This window comes from Apteryx rowi, unplaced genomic scaffold (assembly GCF_003343035.1).
Source record: "Apteryx rowi isolate R43461 unplaced genomic scaffold, aptRow1 scaffold_70, whole genome shotgun sequence".
NCBI classification, from domain to species: domain Eukaryota; kingdom Metazoa; phylum Chordata; class Aves; order Apterygiformes; family Apterygidae; genus Apteryx; species Apteryx rowi.
The window spans coordinates 1,119,575-1,134,444 of record NW_020450983.1 but is presented as its reverse complement, the minus strand read 5'-3'; the positions used below and the strand labels follow the sequence as shown (position 1 = coordinate 1,134,444).

Below are 14,870 nucleotides of genomic sequence, written 5' to 3'. Positions count from 1 at the left end.
CAATATTAAGTGCAGAGTATCTTAAGAACCACTTTTCTTAATGCTAGAGTTGATAGGAATTTTGTAGCTTTACAGGCACTTTAACACTTACTAATCATAATTTTATTTCTTCTAGCTTCTAGTTCTGTTGCTGGGGCTGTAGGTATGACAACCTCTGGAGAAAGTGAGTCAGATGACTCTGAGATGGGAAGACTACAAGGTATGAAGCTGATATTAATTTACAATTTTGTTGTTGTGTCACTATGGCTATTTACAGGGTCCAAACAAGTTCTGTATGATGTATAGCTGGAAACCTGTAGTTTGTGTCTCTATCTGTGAACATGATGCTTTGCTTACTATAGTTCTTCTGAAATATGGAGTTACAAATTCTAATTCACTAAAGATGCAAGAATTTGGAAATAATGTCTGGAGGGGTGGTATAGTGTAAGGACTCATTTAGTAGTATTACACTTCATGTATTGTTGATTGCTTTTTTTTTTTTTTTTTTTTTTTTTTCCCCCAGGATGAGGTGGGGGGAGAGAATTAGGAACACAGTCCTGTTAAGTGTGTAAGCTAGTTCGCAAATATGAAAATATGTCTTTACAAGAATAAGTTTTCAGTTTTCAGGCCTGATTAGACCTGCTGTTACTCTACCCACTTCTGTTTAATACTTTTTGTGCTTGTCATTGATACCCTTGTTGCTATAAGCTTTGCCCAAACAAAATTTTAATGTTCTTAAAATGCTCGCTTTCATGCTTGGGATGTAGAAAGATTCAGGTCTCTCAAAGTCTGAGAGTTCAGACAGATATAAACTCAGTCTGCATGTCATGCAACTGTGAATGATTTTGACCCTATAGTGCAAAGAGCTCTGAGATCATCCTTTGCGGATGGTAGGTTTTGGATAGTCTGGATCTTTAATGTGGAAATGCTGGAAATGAGTGCTAAATCACTACCGGTTCACTTGGTTATAGGTCATCGTTAAGCATAGGTAGACATTAGGTATTTTGAGCTAAATTGATTTTTATTATTAATTCTTATTTAGATTGAGCGGTGTTCAGACTTACTACAATAAACATCAGAATCACCCACTTAACATCTAGCTGAAGTAGAGGAAGACTTTTTTTAAGCATTCTTTTCACTAGTCTTAATATCTAGCAAAGTTCTCCCCCTCCTACTCATCAGCAAATAAAGCTGTGAATCTTTTTTATGTCCTCTCAGATTAATCATGCCACTCACTCAATTCCCATAATAAACAGTTTTTTGTTCACTGGAAATGTGAAGATAAGTTTAACCTATTTTACTATTGTTTGAGTTCRGATTTGAAATTACAGCTTAGTATGTCTGGTATTCTAGATCTAGACTTCTAGTATCAATTTAGTAGTCTAGATTTGTTCTGTGAAATATACAACTTCCAGAAACTCAGTGGGTGACTTCTTAAATCCTGTGGGCCTTAATACCCTGGTGCACACAAAAATGAGTTATTTGTTCTCTAAAGGTGGTCTTTTTTGTGCTTTCAGAAATCTAGGTAGATGCAGTAATCTAATCCTAATTCTTCTTTCCTAAAGTATCAAAGTTCTTGTAGCCTGAAATTGCAGCTTTGTGGAATTTAAACTTTTGAAAAAATATGTAGAAGCTTTGACAATGGTTGTTATCCTCTGTTTGCTTTTAGCTCTGTTAGAGGCTAGGGGTCTCCCTCCTCACCTGTTTGGCCCTCTTGGTCCTCGGATGTCGCAGCTCTTCCACAGGACAATTGGAAGTGGAGCTAGTAAGCAAAGTTTGTCTAATTTGACTTAATTCTTTCCACTTCCAGATTAGTAGAATTCAGACACTACTTAATCCTAGTATCTGTATTAGCTACATATCTTATTAAAATGGTGCATATGTTGGAGATTTCTCTGCCACCATAGTGGTAGACCACTGGTCAGTAATATTAATTTGCCTCTCTTCCTATAAGGAAGAGAAATTTGCTTTTGCCCTGTTTCTTTTCTTTTTTTCTTTTTTGGACATCTTAACATTTCTATATAGGTGGGGAAGGGAGGGTTTTTCCCCTTTCACCCCTTCCTTCTCTCTTCCTTTCTGGGCTTACTTTGCATGATGGACTGCTTAACAAAAGACCCACCCCCAAACCCTTAGTTTTTTTGCTAGCTTTAAGTCGGTGCGTAAGCTAGCTTTAAAATTGTTAGRGTGTGCCAGTTCCCAAGGTGCATTGGTCATAGTTTCAAAGTGTCTTGGGTGTCCAGTAGAGATTGGTTCTTTCAGACAGTGTGTCAGTGCGAACATGGCTCCTTACTCTTGTTCCACCATATCTGTGTTATGCAGCTGGATAAGACACATCCTTTCCAGTCCAAGTCCTTTCAGCTTCTAGGAGAGCCAAAGGCAGCCTGTTGTGCTGCCTGCCAAGCAGAAGACAGGGTCTAATGGGTACTCTGTGTTCTGTATTATCCAGGGGGTGTGTGTTGAAGGCCTTTGCTCTGTAAAGATGAAGACCTGTGGGTTCTGTCACCTGCTGTAGGTTGGCAAGATGGCTATGGTGAGAGGAGTGTGGTGGACTCCCTATGCTGACCAGTCAGCACCGGAAAGGCAGCCAAGAATGAGATTTCGCCTCCCTTCCACACTCCCTTTTTTATGGCAGGGGAGGGAAGTGAAACTACAAATACGGAGGAAAGCAAGCTATCTCTGGTCTTCCATTCTGGCAGAAATATAGTGGTTGCCTTGAATCTTTACCTCTTCCAGTATCTCTTTTCCTAATATCTCTTTCCCCAATATCTAGGTTCTAAAGCCCAACAGCTTCTACAAGGTCTCCAAGCCACTGATGAAAGTCAGCAACTGCAGGCAGTGATTGAGATGTGCCAGCTGTTGGTCATGGGAAATGAAGAAACATTAGGAGGATTTCCAGTCAAGAGTGTTGTACCAGCTTTGGTAAAGTTTAAATCTTATGGAAGTCGTAATTCCAATCGGTATTTTGCTTAAATCAAGTATTCTTAACTTCAAGAGGTATTTGTTGGTCTTTGTGCTTGTAGCTGGAGGGAATGTTGAGAGGAGCAATATATAAGATTTTTCTTTCCTCTCTTTTTCAACATACAGTTCCTCTTTATGTGCAATTTTTAAAATGTCATAAGCTTTCATCTATTAAAGAAGAGCTGATAATGTGAATGGGTATATAGAAAATGTTGTGACTTCTGGTGCTCCTGCAAATACACAGAAGAGGTCTGTTTCAACACTGTAAGCAGTGTGCTGTGTGATACTTAATAGCAAAAACTCACCTGGCATCTGGTTTGCTTTTCTTCCACAGCTTTTTTGCTCTAGGGCCTGCCAATACTACGTCTTTTCTTGCTCACAGTAATATATTCTTTCCTGGCCTACTATTTAGAATCTGTAAATATTTTTCTGTGTTTTATTTTTGCCTAAATAAGCCATATAGTGCTGGGCCATGGTGTGGGGTGTGTGTGTATATCTGTGTAGAAATATTTCTTTATTTATTTTTGAGACCCATTTGGTTAGTACTGGCTTAAAAAGCATAAATACTTTCATCAGAAACGGTTCCTGTTCTCCTTTCTCACTTGTATAGTTTTCAGGCAGTAGTTGCTGTGTGTGTTGCCAGTGATTCTTTAGAATAGAAAGACCCAGAACTTGGAGGTCCCATTAAAGAGCCCTTAGGTTGCACCATATGAGGCTGCTGGCCATTGTGTCTTTCTCCTGTGGTAGGAACTGGTGGATACGAATAAAACAATCCTTGCTGTGTGTATTGTTAGTAGTTTCCCCTTTGGAGAACTTAAAATTTAAGTTTCAATACAAACCGCGGTAAGCAGTCCAATGTGAACAGAAGTAGGACTGCAAATTAAAAAACCAAGCACCCTCCAAAAATAAATGAGCAGAAATTGCAGCTCACTGCATGTTTAACCAGAAAAATGGTAAAATCTGTAGCCTTTGTGACATGTAGACTGTTAGATGGATTTAAACAATGCAGTGACTTGATTTAGTTTAACGTAATCTTTTGTATGTCTTTGGATACCATGGTGAAAGTAACGGAAGTGGCTTTATGAGAATACAGAAAATCCTACTCTGTAAACGTAAGCTTGTCAGGATGGAAGTGGCTCTTGTAGCAGACATGATCCAGGAGAATAATGTGTAGAAGAACTCGTAACTTTTTCCACAGCATTCTCCTGGGTTAATTTCTTTTGAAACATAATCATGCTTTTATGTTACTGCAGCATATGAACAATTGTTCAATACCTTAAATAAAAGAAGCTGTTCTGATACATAGCCTATACTATGTAATTTGAGTAATGTTATGTAATTGGAGTGGTATAGTTAACAATTAAATACATATGTTTTAAAAAAGCGTTCTCTGGTTTGAGGCCATGCTTTGCTTGAAAAATAGGTAATTGCTCTCTTGAAATTGTTACTGAAGTTAATCTTGAGTCACAAGCTGCAGTAATGTTTGTACTTTGTGCTGATGACTTGATACTTCTTTGCTAAATAAAGGAATAACACTTCTTTTTTTCTTTTAACAGATAACATTGCTGCAGATGGAGCACAACTTTGACATTGTAAGTGACTTGTAGTATATAAGAAATTTCTTGAAGGAGAGAAGTGTATCATCTAAACTTAAATCTCTTAATAGATGAACCATGCTTGTCGGGCCTTAACGTACATGATGGAAGCACTTCCCAGATCATCTGCTGTAGTGGTAGATGCAATTCCTGTCTTCTTGGAAAAGGTAAAATGAATTGCAACAGTATTTATTTAAAAAAAAAAAAGTTGTTTTTTATATATATATTTTAACTTCAGAATTATCCTTTAAACAGTGACTTTTTTCATAGCTTACAAGATAATACATAGTCCATGAGAAACTTTTAAAGATGAGTTTACTCCTTGTTCACGCTCTTACTGAAAAGCACTGTCTGATTCACAGAAAACTGTCTAACTGGTGTTGCAAAGAGTAATGTATACAAACTGCAAACTCTTGAACTAGCTACACAGATGATCTAGCCTTAAATTGGCTACTTTGGTCGCAAGTAGCGGTGCAGTTGCATTAGCATATGCCTTAATACAGGTTAACTGTCCTAGTGTTAATGAAGATAGTTTTTCTTGCAAACTGGTTTAGCAAATAAGCTACAAATTTTCCTGTTTTATTCTAGCTGCAGGTTATTCAGTGCATTGATGTGGCAGAGCAGGCACTGACAGCCCTGGAGATGTTATCGCGCAGACATAGTAAAGCTATTCTGCAGGCAGTAAGTATAGAAGAAGAAGAAAGCATTTGTATCTCTCTATCAGATCTATCTGATCTATAATTTCTCTGAATTAAAATAAAGTTCTTAAAACAATTTCTGTAATTTTAGCAGTATGGAGAATGAAAAGGTTTGTCTGTTTATCTGTTATAGGGTGGGTTGGCAGACTGCTTGCTGTATCTGGAATTCTTCAGCATAAATGCACAGAGGAACGCGCTAGCTATTGCTGCTAACTGCTGCCAGAGTATAACACCTGATGAGTTTCACTTTGTGGCAGACTCTTTGCCACTGCTTACACAAAGGTTAACCCATCAGGTAAGAGGCTTTTATAAAACAATGTCTTCAAAGTCTTCACTTTGACCTAAAAGTAGTATAAAGTTGCCTTCAGGTATCTTGTTCTTATTGTGTATCACTTGTGTTTGCCACTATGAGTCGTCTAGTAAATATCTTAAAGTTTCTGTAGTGTTAAGCTATGATATTCTGGTGTATGTGCAGATTCCCTGTTTTTTGTAAACACGCTTTATTCATGATGCCCCTGTTAATTTTGTAAAATGAGATAACTAATGTACTTGAACGTAAAACATAAATAATAGTGGTTTTGTAGTCTTTACTTGCTACCACCATTAAGAAGAAATCCAGTAGCATTACTGTTCTTTTTTCTTAACAAATAAGTTAAAGTTCTCCCCTACTCTAAACTAGGTAAAACTTCTTCAGTGTCAGTTAAGCTTACGTGTTTTTTTTGCCAACTGACCTTTTGGGAGGATTTAGTGCTTCTTAGAAAGAAAGCTCCTGCTCTTGCTCAATAATTTGAACTGTTGAATCCTAAGCTCTGAGGCTTTAAAGATCTGCCTATCCTGCAGTGCTTCCGTGCTCATACATGAGCACTCATAATGACTATTGCACCAGAAGAGGTCCAGATTTGGGCATACTGCTTGGTTGGCAAATCCCTCTTAAAGAGAATCGGTAAGGTGAGAAAGGAGAAATGATAGATTTTTTTTTTCTTCCTTTAACAGATAAAACTAAATGAAAGTCTCCAGGGAAGCTTTTTGTATGTTCTTGTGATAGTCTTAATTCTGCTAATGTTGTCTTGCTGAGAGACTGCTTAAGTCTTTGAGGCAGCTTCACAGAAGTCAAATGTGTCAGCTTTAGATGATGCTTTGGAAAGGGTAGGAAGTGCTATTCACAGCAGTAATAGGGCAGGTACTGACTGCTGCCCTGTGAAGAGAGGCTATAGTACACAAAAGTAAGACTTCAAGAAACTTTAAAGTGGAATTTTTCTGGCAAAAAATCTTGAATTAGCTCTTTTCAATTAACTTTTTAACTTGAGCTATTTTTAGAGCAGTCTGTGCTGTCTTGGTGTTACTGGATTTGATGTCTCAGCTGTACTGCATGTGGAAAAAACAATGTTCATGTAGTCATTGTCTGTAGCTCTGTTTTCCCATGCTTCAGGACTTTGCGGCAATATCCAAATGCAGTGAGGTGTACTATCTGTATTTTGTGTTGGATTGTTCAGTTCTCTTTATGGTAAGAAGATAGCCAGGTACCTTAAAGATCAGAATAGGTTTCTCTGACATGATGAAAAAGAGAGATTCTGAGAGGCTTTGAGCAGTATCGCCTATCTAGGTTTTGGGGGTGTTTTTTCCTTCTTCTGAAGAAGCAGCAAACCTGAAGCAGTATATGAAGTCTGCAGTTCAGCTGGAAGCTGTGGATAGTGTCAGGGGTCCCTTCAGAGTTTGGGTGAGAAACTGCTTTGAAATGAAACAATAACCATGAAGGTATCTCCACTCACTTCAGCTTTGTACAATACTCCCTCTAGAATCTAAAAAGAATATTACACCACTCACCTCTTACTTGATCACTCTGGTGTTGTGTACTTCAGATTCCTGTGGAGGGAGGTTCTTTTTCTCCACAGCCATTTGCAGAAACATTGAATGCCAGTGGTGTTATGTTTGTTTCAGAAAATTAATCATGAAGTATTCCTGTGTGGTTCAGGAGAAATCTCTTTACCCAAATTCCTGTAACAACAAATAGGCTTACTAGAGGAGACAAGCCTTTCTCTAAGCATGTTCTTTCACCTGGGGCATGAGATTGTCAAAGTCCTTGACTTAGCACAGATTCCTCTTGACCATTATATTGGTATTTCTGAAGTTTGGGATTGTTTCGCTCAGTAAATTATAAACCCCTTCCAGAGTACCTTTTGAGGACCTGTGTATGTACTAACATATGAGCTTTCTAGGAACTGAAACTTAACTTTTTTTAATAGGATAAAAAGTCCGTTGAAAGCACTTGTCTCTGTTTTGCACGGCTAGTGGACAACTTCCAGCATGAGGAGGTAAGGGTGTGGGTTTTTTGAGGGTGGGTTTTTGTTTCTTTCCTCCTTCCCTCCCTTTCTCTCAAGGGCTTATCTTTCAAAATCAGGCTAGCATTTTTAACTTCTCTTTTCTCTGTTAAAGAACTTGCTCCAGCAGGTTGCTTCCAAGGACTTGTTAACAAATATCCAGCAACTCTTGGTAGTGACTCCTCCTATCCTGAGCTCAGGAATGTTCATCATGGTGGTGCGCATGTTTTCCTTAATGTGCTCCAATTGTCCTACACTTGCAGTGCAACTTATGAAGCAAAGTGAGTTMTTGTTCTTGCATGTTCTTGGGGGCTTCTCTTTAAGTTTGTGTGGCTATAGTCAATATGGAACTTGGTGCACTTGTTATATACAGATAATATTTTATTTTCATCTCTTACTATGCTTCTCCTGGGATATAAAGTTTAGTTAATCTTGTTGAAAGTATTTTTCTTGGAATTGTTTCCCTCCCTCCTTCCCCTCACCTTTTCTGGTCTCTATTGTCACTGGAGCACTCACCTGACTGAGTCTGTTAGTCACACAAATTACTTTTATTTCAATGCTAGTTGAATAGTCATCTTATAATATTTACCAGGTGGGAGAAACATGGTTTAAGGGTGGCTTCTAAGAAAGCGTGAAAGAAAGTAAATATGCTGTTTAAGTGTCATGATACTCACTCATTCCTTTCTTTCTATCTTCTAAATTTTGATTTGTTACTCCAAATATGTTCCACTACTACTCTTCCCTGCCCTTGCATGTTTACTGAAGTTTCCTACCCTAATGTTCTTAACAACAACAAAAGGCCTGGAAACACCTTTTTTATAATGTCCAAAGAGATGGTTCTTGTCCTTTTGCCTGTTTGCTCAGGGATGTGCCTATCTCTTCTGTGTAGTATTCAGCACAAAATGGGGCCCATATTCTGATGCAGGCAATCTCATGAAGAATAATTTTTATAGATATTGCAGAAACGCTTCACTTCCTCCTTTGTGGAGCCTCAAATGGGAGTTGTCAAGAACAAATTGACCTTGTTCCACGAAGTCCTCAAGAACTTTATGAGCTTACTTCTCTTATTTGGTAAGTTATACAGTTCTAGATTCTGGGTCTGGCTGGTATGTTAACTCCATAAATTCTCTAAATTGAAGGCGAACAGTTTTTAGATCAGATTAACTTTAGCATGTGTACTTCTAGTAAAATGCTGTTTTAATGTTCTTTTCAGTGAACTGATGCCTTGTCTGCCAAAAGAAGGAATCTTTGCTGTTGATACTATGCTAAAGAAAGGAAATGCGCAAAATACAGATGGTGCAATATGGCAATGGCGAGATGACAGGGGTCTTTGGCATCCCTATAACAGGATTGATAGTCGAATAATAGAGGTAGTAGTTCCACACGTGTTTGTGTGGTGATGTTTTTTAAATATGTGTGCAGTTATACAGGGAACTGAGTGGTTTTTTTTACTGTTTTGAAAATATGCTTATCAGTCTTATTCTTCCCAATATGAAACACAGGAGTTTCTTAAACCTCCTGCTGTAATACTGCACTATTTTGGTATTCAGTAGCAGGTGAACTGTTGAATGCTTAATCACTGTTTTTACTGTATTTGTATCAGTCTTGCTTTCCCCACTGTGTTGTCCCTTTCCCTGCCTTCCTATGGCTTCCTATTTGTTAGGGATTTCTTAAAACTTAAATTTTGTTTTTGTTTGTAGGCGGCTCATCAGGTTGGTGAGGATGAGATAAGCCTGTCTACACTTGGGCGTGTCTATACTATTGATTTTAATTCTATGCAGCAAATAAATGAGGATACCGGAACAGCACGTGCCATTCAGCGAAAACCAAACCCTTTAGCCAATACGAACACTAGTAAGTACAGCTTATGAGAAGACATCTGGCCTCTCTGGCTATTGCTTACTTATGCTAGGATGCTCAGCAGTCCACTTAGCGAACAGGAATATGTTTCTTATTGTTTCTGTGGAACATCAAACTGTTCTGATCGCTTGAATGAAGAAGACTTTGCAACAAAATTCAAACTGCTGAAATGTATTCTTTTTAATATACAAGCTCTTCCTGGGAACTAAAAATACACAGATATTGGAAGTGGGGGAAGGAGGTTTCTGGCTTGGTGCTTTCTGAAACTGTTGTCTGTGTACAAAAATTCTCTTAATGAGGATTATGAGAGAAAGCCAGTAGGCCACTTCTTACTAATATACAGAAATGTATAAGAAAATTGAAGAAATAAATCCTCCTTTTTTCATTGACATTAAATTTAGTAACTACATTCTTGTCAGTTTGACTTCTGGCTCTTAAACTAACATACATTTTTGATTTGAGATCTAAACTAATTCAGCCTTAAAAAAAGTAAACAGAGCAGAGATGCAGAGAGCTATGCAGTGATTTGGTGCACAATTTCTCACAGGTGGACATTCAGAACTGAAGAAGGATGATGCTCGAGCCCAGCTAATGAAGGAGGACCCAGAGTTGGCTAAATCCTTTATCAAAACATTATTTGGTGTTCTTTATGAAGTATATAGTTCTTCAGCTGGACCTGCTGTTAGACACAAGTGCCTTAGAGCAATTCTTAGGATAATTTATTTTGCTGATGCTGAACTTCTGAAGGATGTCCTGAAAAACCATGCTGTTTCAAGGTGAGTATATTAGCAGTCATGAAATGCAATGTTTTGAATTTGCAACTCAAATTTGTTATGATTACTTTTTTGAATCACTTTTTAAGGAAAATATTGCGTTTTAATTCATATTTATTTGTTTGTTTGTTTATTTTGAAGCTAAAGTTGCCTGTTCTGCAGGAGTTTCTTGCAACTTAGATTTTGTGGTACGACCAGTCTGGGCTCTTACTAGAAAATCAAGTTACCTATATGGCCAGTAATGTCTAACACTACTATTTATTGTTTTCTTAATTTCTAAAACTTGCCCATAAATTCTTCTGGGAGGCAAGGTGACTTTTGGAATAATATGATTCAAACAGTAACAGATTCTCATGGCATTCAAATGGTAAGTTTAGTTCTATCCGTGAAGCATCCCATATGCAATATAAGCTTAGGGTTTAGACAAAAGGAAGCAAGTAGGAAGCAAACTAAATGTGTAGCTTTCAATAGGCAATACAAAGTTCTCTGACACTATGTAATTTCAAGGAAGAAAACTTTCTACTCTCCTTTATGCATTTCTGTGGAAATACTTGGTACAAGTGACTTAGATGAGAAAAGGACTTTTCCATCCTCTTATTTATGGCTTTTGCAAAAGCCCAATGAAATTTGAGGCTTTCAGTCTCCAGTACTAACAATATATGCAAGATGAGTTATCTTGTTTTTGGAACAACAGCAAAAAAGCAAAACACAAACATAATTTTAACAAATTATCTGTTTTAGTCACATTGCCTCTATGCTGTCGAGTCAAGACCTTAAGATAGTAGTTGGAGCCCTTCAGATGGCGGAGATCTTAATGCAAAAGTTACCTGACATTTTTAGTGTTTACTTCAGAAGAGAAGGTAAATCGTACTTTTATTTTTTTCCCCTCTTCCCCTTCCTATTAAGCTAATATTTTTCAGGTGGGGGGAACACCCTTCATGTCACCATGTTCAACACAAGCTGGAAAGCTTTTCTTCACTGCCTAGAGAATATAGTTTAAATATATTTTAAAAGTTTAAGATACGCCGTGAAAAGCTCTGCTCACGTGTTACAAAAAAGTCACACACAAGACTCTAGGAGCTGCAGTGCATAAGGAAAAAAAAAAAAAAAAAAAATTTGTTAGTATTGTTATTGCACAGTAAGGGCAAATCCATGCGAGCTATCCTCATATGACTGCAGAGGAGCTGGCCAAGACTCTGGAGGAGGGAAGCTTGTTTTTTCTGGATCTCAAACAAGTTTGAACAGGCTTACTAGAAGCTAGTCAACTTATTTAGGCCAAAGAATGCTTGCTGAAATTACATGGGGAGTCTTTAATGAACCAAACTAATGAATCTTTAGTAGAAAGTCTTTGTTGTAATTTACTGATTCTTTTTTTTTCCTCTGCTGTTCCTGCTGCTGTCATGGGGGGTGTGTGTGTATGGTTTGTTTTTTGTTTTACTACTGTGTGAATAATATAGGTTAATTTATTCCAGAAAGGATTAAACTACTTTTAAAACTTATTCAATGTTAGTGCTCGGGGCAGAGGAAGGTTGCTGTGATACTCAAGAGGTTCTAATTTAAGATTTTTGTCTTTAAAAAAAGAAAAAAAAGTTAGCATAAGGACTTTTCTTTTTGTGAAGGGGTGATGCACCAAGTGAAAAACTTAGCAGAGTCTGAAGCTTTGCTGACAAGCCCACCAAAAGTATGCACTAACGGATCAGGAACGCTGAGTACCACTACAACAATAAGCACTGGAACAGCCACTGCTGCCAGTAATGCAGCTGCAGATTTGGGCTCCCCCAGCTTGCAACACAGCAGGGAAGATTCTCTGGATTTGAGCCCGCAAGGGTAAGTGCGCTATTCGTTGTGAACAAATGATCTGATTCTTAAGCAGTTGACCTCTTGCTGATTCTAGTTGCCATTACAGTTGCTAGACAAGTTACTTTTTTTAAGGAAACTGAAAATATTGGGAAAAAGTCTTGACTGACTTGGGCTGCTACAGAATCAACTGTTTTGTTGTGGTATTTTCATATCAAGAAACTAAAATACGGTGGGTGTTGAAACTGTCAATTGGTAATTTTTGGCAAGTTTTGTGTGAAATGTTTAAAAAATGACTAGTGACCTGGTAGTTATAATCTAATGATACAAAACAACCCATGCCACTTGGGAACAGACCAGAGGATGCCAAGAGCAAAAGCTGTAGTCCCGTGTTTTACTCTCCTGAGGACAGTGATTCTCCCAGAGAAATGGGACATGGTAGCTATGGTGCATGGTTCTTTTCTGCTGGTTACTGGAGGGAAAAGAAGTTATGCTTAGGTTGTTTTGTTGGGATGCAACCATTTTGAACGCTTGTAGAATTCAAATGTGTTGTAGGAATAAATTATATTACTGCTACTGTTGCCTTTATTTTGAGAGGGAAATACTTTTCTTAGTGTATTGGCATAATAAGGAAACTTACTTTGAACTAGAATTAAAATATGTCAACTTGAGAAGTGTAGGGGTTGGTGAGTAGAAACTTAATTGTTGAAAAAGTACTTGCTGCATTTTAATAGGAGAGACACATCAACTATTCAGTGTCTTTTGGTGGTTATACAGTAGTGATTTGTAGTGTTTTTGTTTAAGTGCAGTCAAATGAATACCCAGACAGTTACGCATATAAAAACATGATAATTATGAGAAACTTCTTCAGTGATATTGCTGGCTGTACCAGGCTGCCCATGGAAGTGTGACACCAGCAAGCAAAGCCCCTCTTTCTGGATGGAGTAGACACTTTGTCTCTCCCGTAAATGAGAGTGGAGGCCTCCTTGCCCAGGGCAGAGCCCCTTCTTCCCTCCTTGGTATGGAAAGGAACCTTTCTTCCTTCTTGAGCAGATAACTGGCAGGCACATCTTAAACTGAGGGATGGGTATGCCTATGAACGTGGTGGATGGAAACATGTTGCTTTATTTTTAAATTTGGACAGACGACTGAGTGATGTTCTGAAGAGAAAAAGACTGCCAAAACGAGGGCCAAGGAGACCAAAATATTCTCCTCCAAGAGATGATGATAAAGTAGACAATCAAGGTAAATTATTTTTAAAATAATAACTAACTCCTTTTAAATTCAAAGTAAACTTACAGGCTGTGTCAGCAGTGCCAGCTTTAACAAACCTGTTGATTCTGGGAGATTCTTTTAATTTTGTCTTTGCTTCCTCCAGCTAAAAGCCCTACAACTACTCAATCTCCTAAATCTTCCTTCTTGGCAAGTTTAAATCCTAAAACATGGGGAAGATTAAGCACACAGTCCAACAGTAATAATATTGAACCAGCACGAACAGCAGGAGTTAGTGGTCTTGCAAGGGCTGCTTCCAAGGATACCATTTCCAATAACAGGTATGCACAAAAAAAAATCAAAACACAGGATGAAGTTGACTTTGAGGTGCGTCTGCTTTATTATGATAAGCCATCAGTTGATTAGGTAGCATGTATCAAAGATGAGTAAGAGGTAAACACTGTTTAACAAAGTAAACAACTTTACGAGAAAAATGAAGAAATTAAGGCAACTATTAGTAAGAAGAAACTGAAAAGTAGATAGTAAGATGCTGGAAAAATGGAGAATAGGAAAAATGGTACAAGAAGAAATCAGTAGAAATAGATCTTTCCTGAGTTTGAGTAAGAGGGAAGGGTTGCTACCTCTGACTGCTGTTAAACATGGGGGAAACGGTGCTTGCTGTGTTTACTTGTACACTGGAGTAAGCAGATGCTAAGTGTGGCCAAATGCCTTTTGTATGCCTTTTTTTCTTCTTCTTCCCTCCAGAGAAAAAATTAAGGGCTGGATTAAGGAGCAAGCCCATAAATTTGTAGAACGTTATTTTAGCTCTGAAAACATGGATGGAAGCAATCCTGCACTAAATGTATTACAGAGACTTTGCACTGCAACTGAACAACTCAACCTCCAGGTTAGAAATGGAAAACTTGTTTGGAGTGGGGAGGAGAAAGGGAGCAGTGAAAGTATTTGGGAAGGATATGGCTGTTCTTCTGGAGAAAAGCTGACTATTTTAGATAGTATGGACAACACTACAAGTGTAGATTTTGTTACCTTAAATGTTTCTTAAACTTGCAGTGATGTGTTTAGAATTAGTATATAAGCTCTTAAATGCTTATTTATCACAAATAACTAGCATTAACAGTGGTATTCTTGTTTCCTAGCTCTGTGTCACAATGTGTGTCTCAGCTTTTAAAAATGCTTCAGTTAAGTGTTCGTTGACTTTCTTCCTAGAGAAGAACACAGATTGTAATCAGAACTTCAGGCAGAGGGGAGGAAAAAAAAAGGGTAGCATTTTGCTGACAGGATAGAAGAAATGCAGATTTGGTAAATTCTACTAGCATGTCAAGAATTAGAACCTTGCTTTAGTGAAAGGCTGCTGTGCTCTTTCTCTTGCCTTGCTTCTCGGACTACTGAGATCCTTGACAGAGGATCTAAACCTTTAACTTCTCAGCTGTTTAGTTATTTTAGTTATGGTCTATCCTTTGATCTGAGGAAATACTAATACATATAGAAACCACCCCTCTTCTCTCCTGCAAGGATGTCCTGTAAAATCTATACCAGTATGATTTTTTTTCCCCCCATATTTCTATTTGGAGCTCATTTTTCTTTTGCATGAGACAAAAGAAAGGCAGGATCCAATTTCTAAAAGGGGGAAAACTCAAATATCACCTGTAATGCCTCCTT

At 37.9% G+C, this 14,870-nt stretch overlaps 1 protein-coding gene across 6 annotated transcripts in view; it reads left to right on the top strand.

The window, feature by feature from the left end:
• Positions 1-14,870, top strand: part of TRIP12 (thyroid hormone receptor interactor 12) — a 64,207-nt gene that overhangs the window by 28,430 nt on the left and 20,907 nt on the right. For 4 of the 6 annotated variants that reach the window (XM_026087063.1, XM_026087067.1, XM_026087066.1 and 1 more), the window contains 18 exons: positions 116-199; positions 1,649-1,744; positions 2,750-2,898; positions 4,494-4,529; positions 4,604-4,699; positions 5,121-5,213; positions 5,364-5,525; positions 7,474-7,542; positions 7,664-7,829; positions 8,502-8,619; positions 8,762-8,918; positions 9,249-9,402; positions 9,956-10,184; positions 10,923-11,041; positions 11,801-12,008; positions 13,123-13,223; positions 13,357-13,531; positions 13,956-14,097. In XM_026087063.1, the coding sequence (XP_025942848.1) occupies positions 116-199; positions 1,649-1,744; positions 2,750-2,898; positions 4,494-4,529; positions 4,604-4,699; positions 5,121-5,213; positions 5,364-5,525; positions 7,474-7,542; positions 7,664-7,829; positions 8,502-8,619; positions 8,762-8,918; positions 9,249-9,402; positions 9,956-10,184; positions 10,923-11,041; positions 11,801-12,008; positions 13,123-13,223; positions 13,357-13,531; positions 13,956-14,097 (2,354 nt within the window). Of the gene's footprint in view, positions 1-115; positions 200-1,648; positions 1,745-2,749; positions 2,899-3,063; positions 3,181-4,493; positions 4,530-4,603; positions 4,700-5,120; positions 5,214-5,363; positions 5,526-7,473; positions 7,543-7,663; positions 7,830-8,501; positions 8,620-8,761; positions 8,919-9,248; positions 9,403-9,955; positions 10,185-10,922; positions 11,042-11,800; positions 12,009-13,122; positions 13,224-13,356; positions 13,532-13,955; positions 14,098-14,870 lie in introns of those variants that run through there. The other 2 variants (XM_026087065.1, XM_026087068.1) reach the window with 2 other exon arrangements.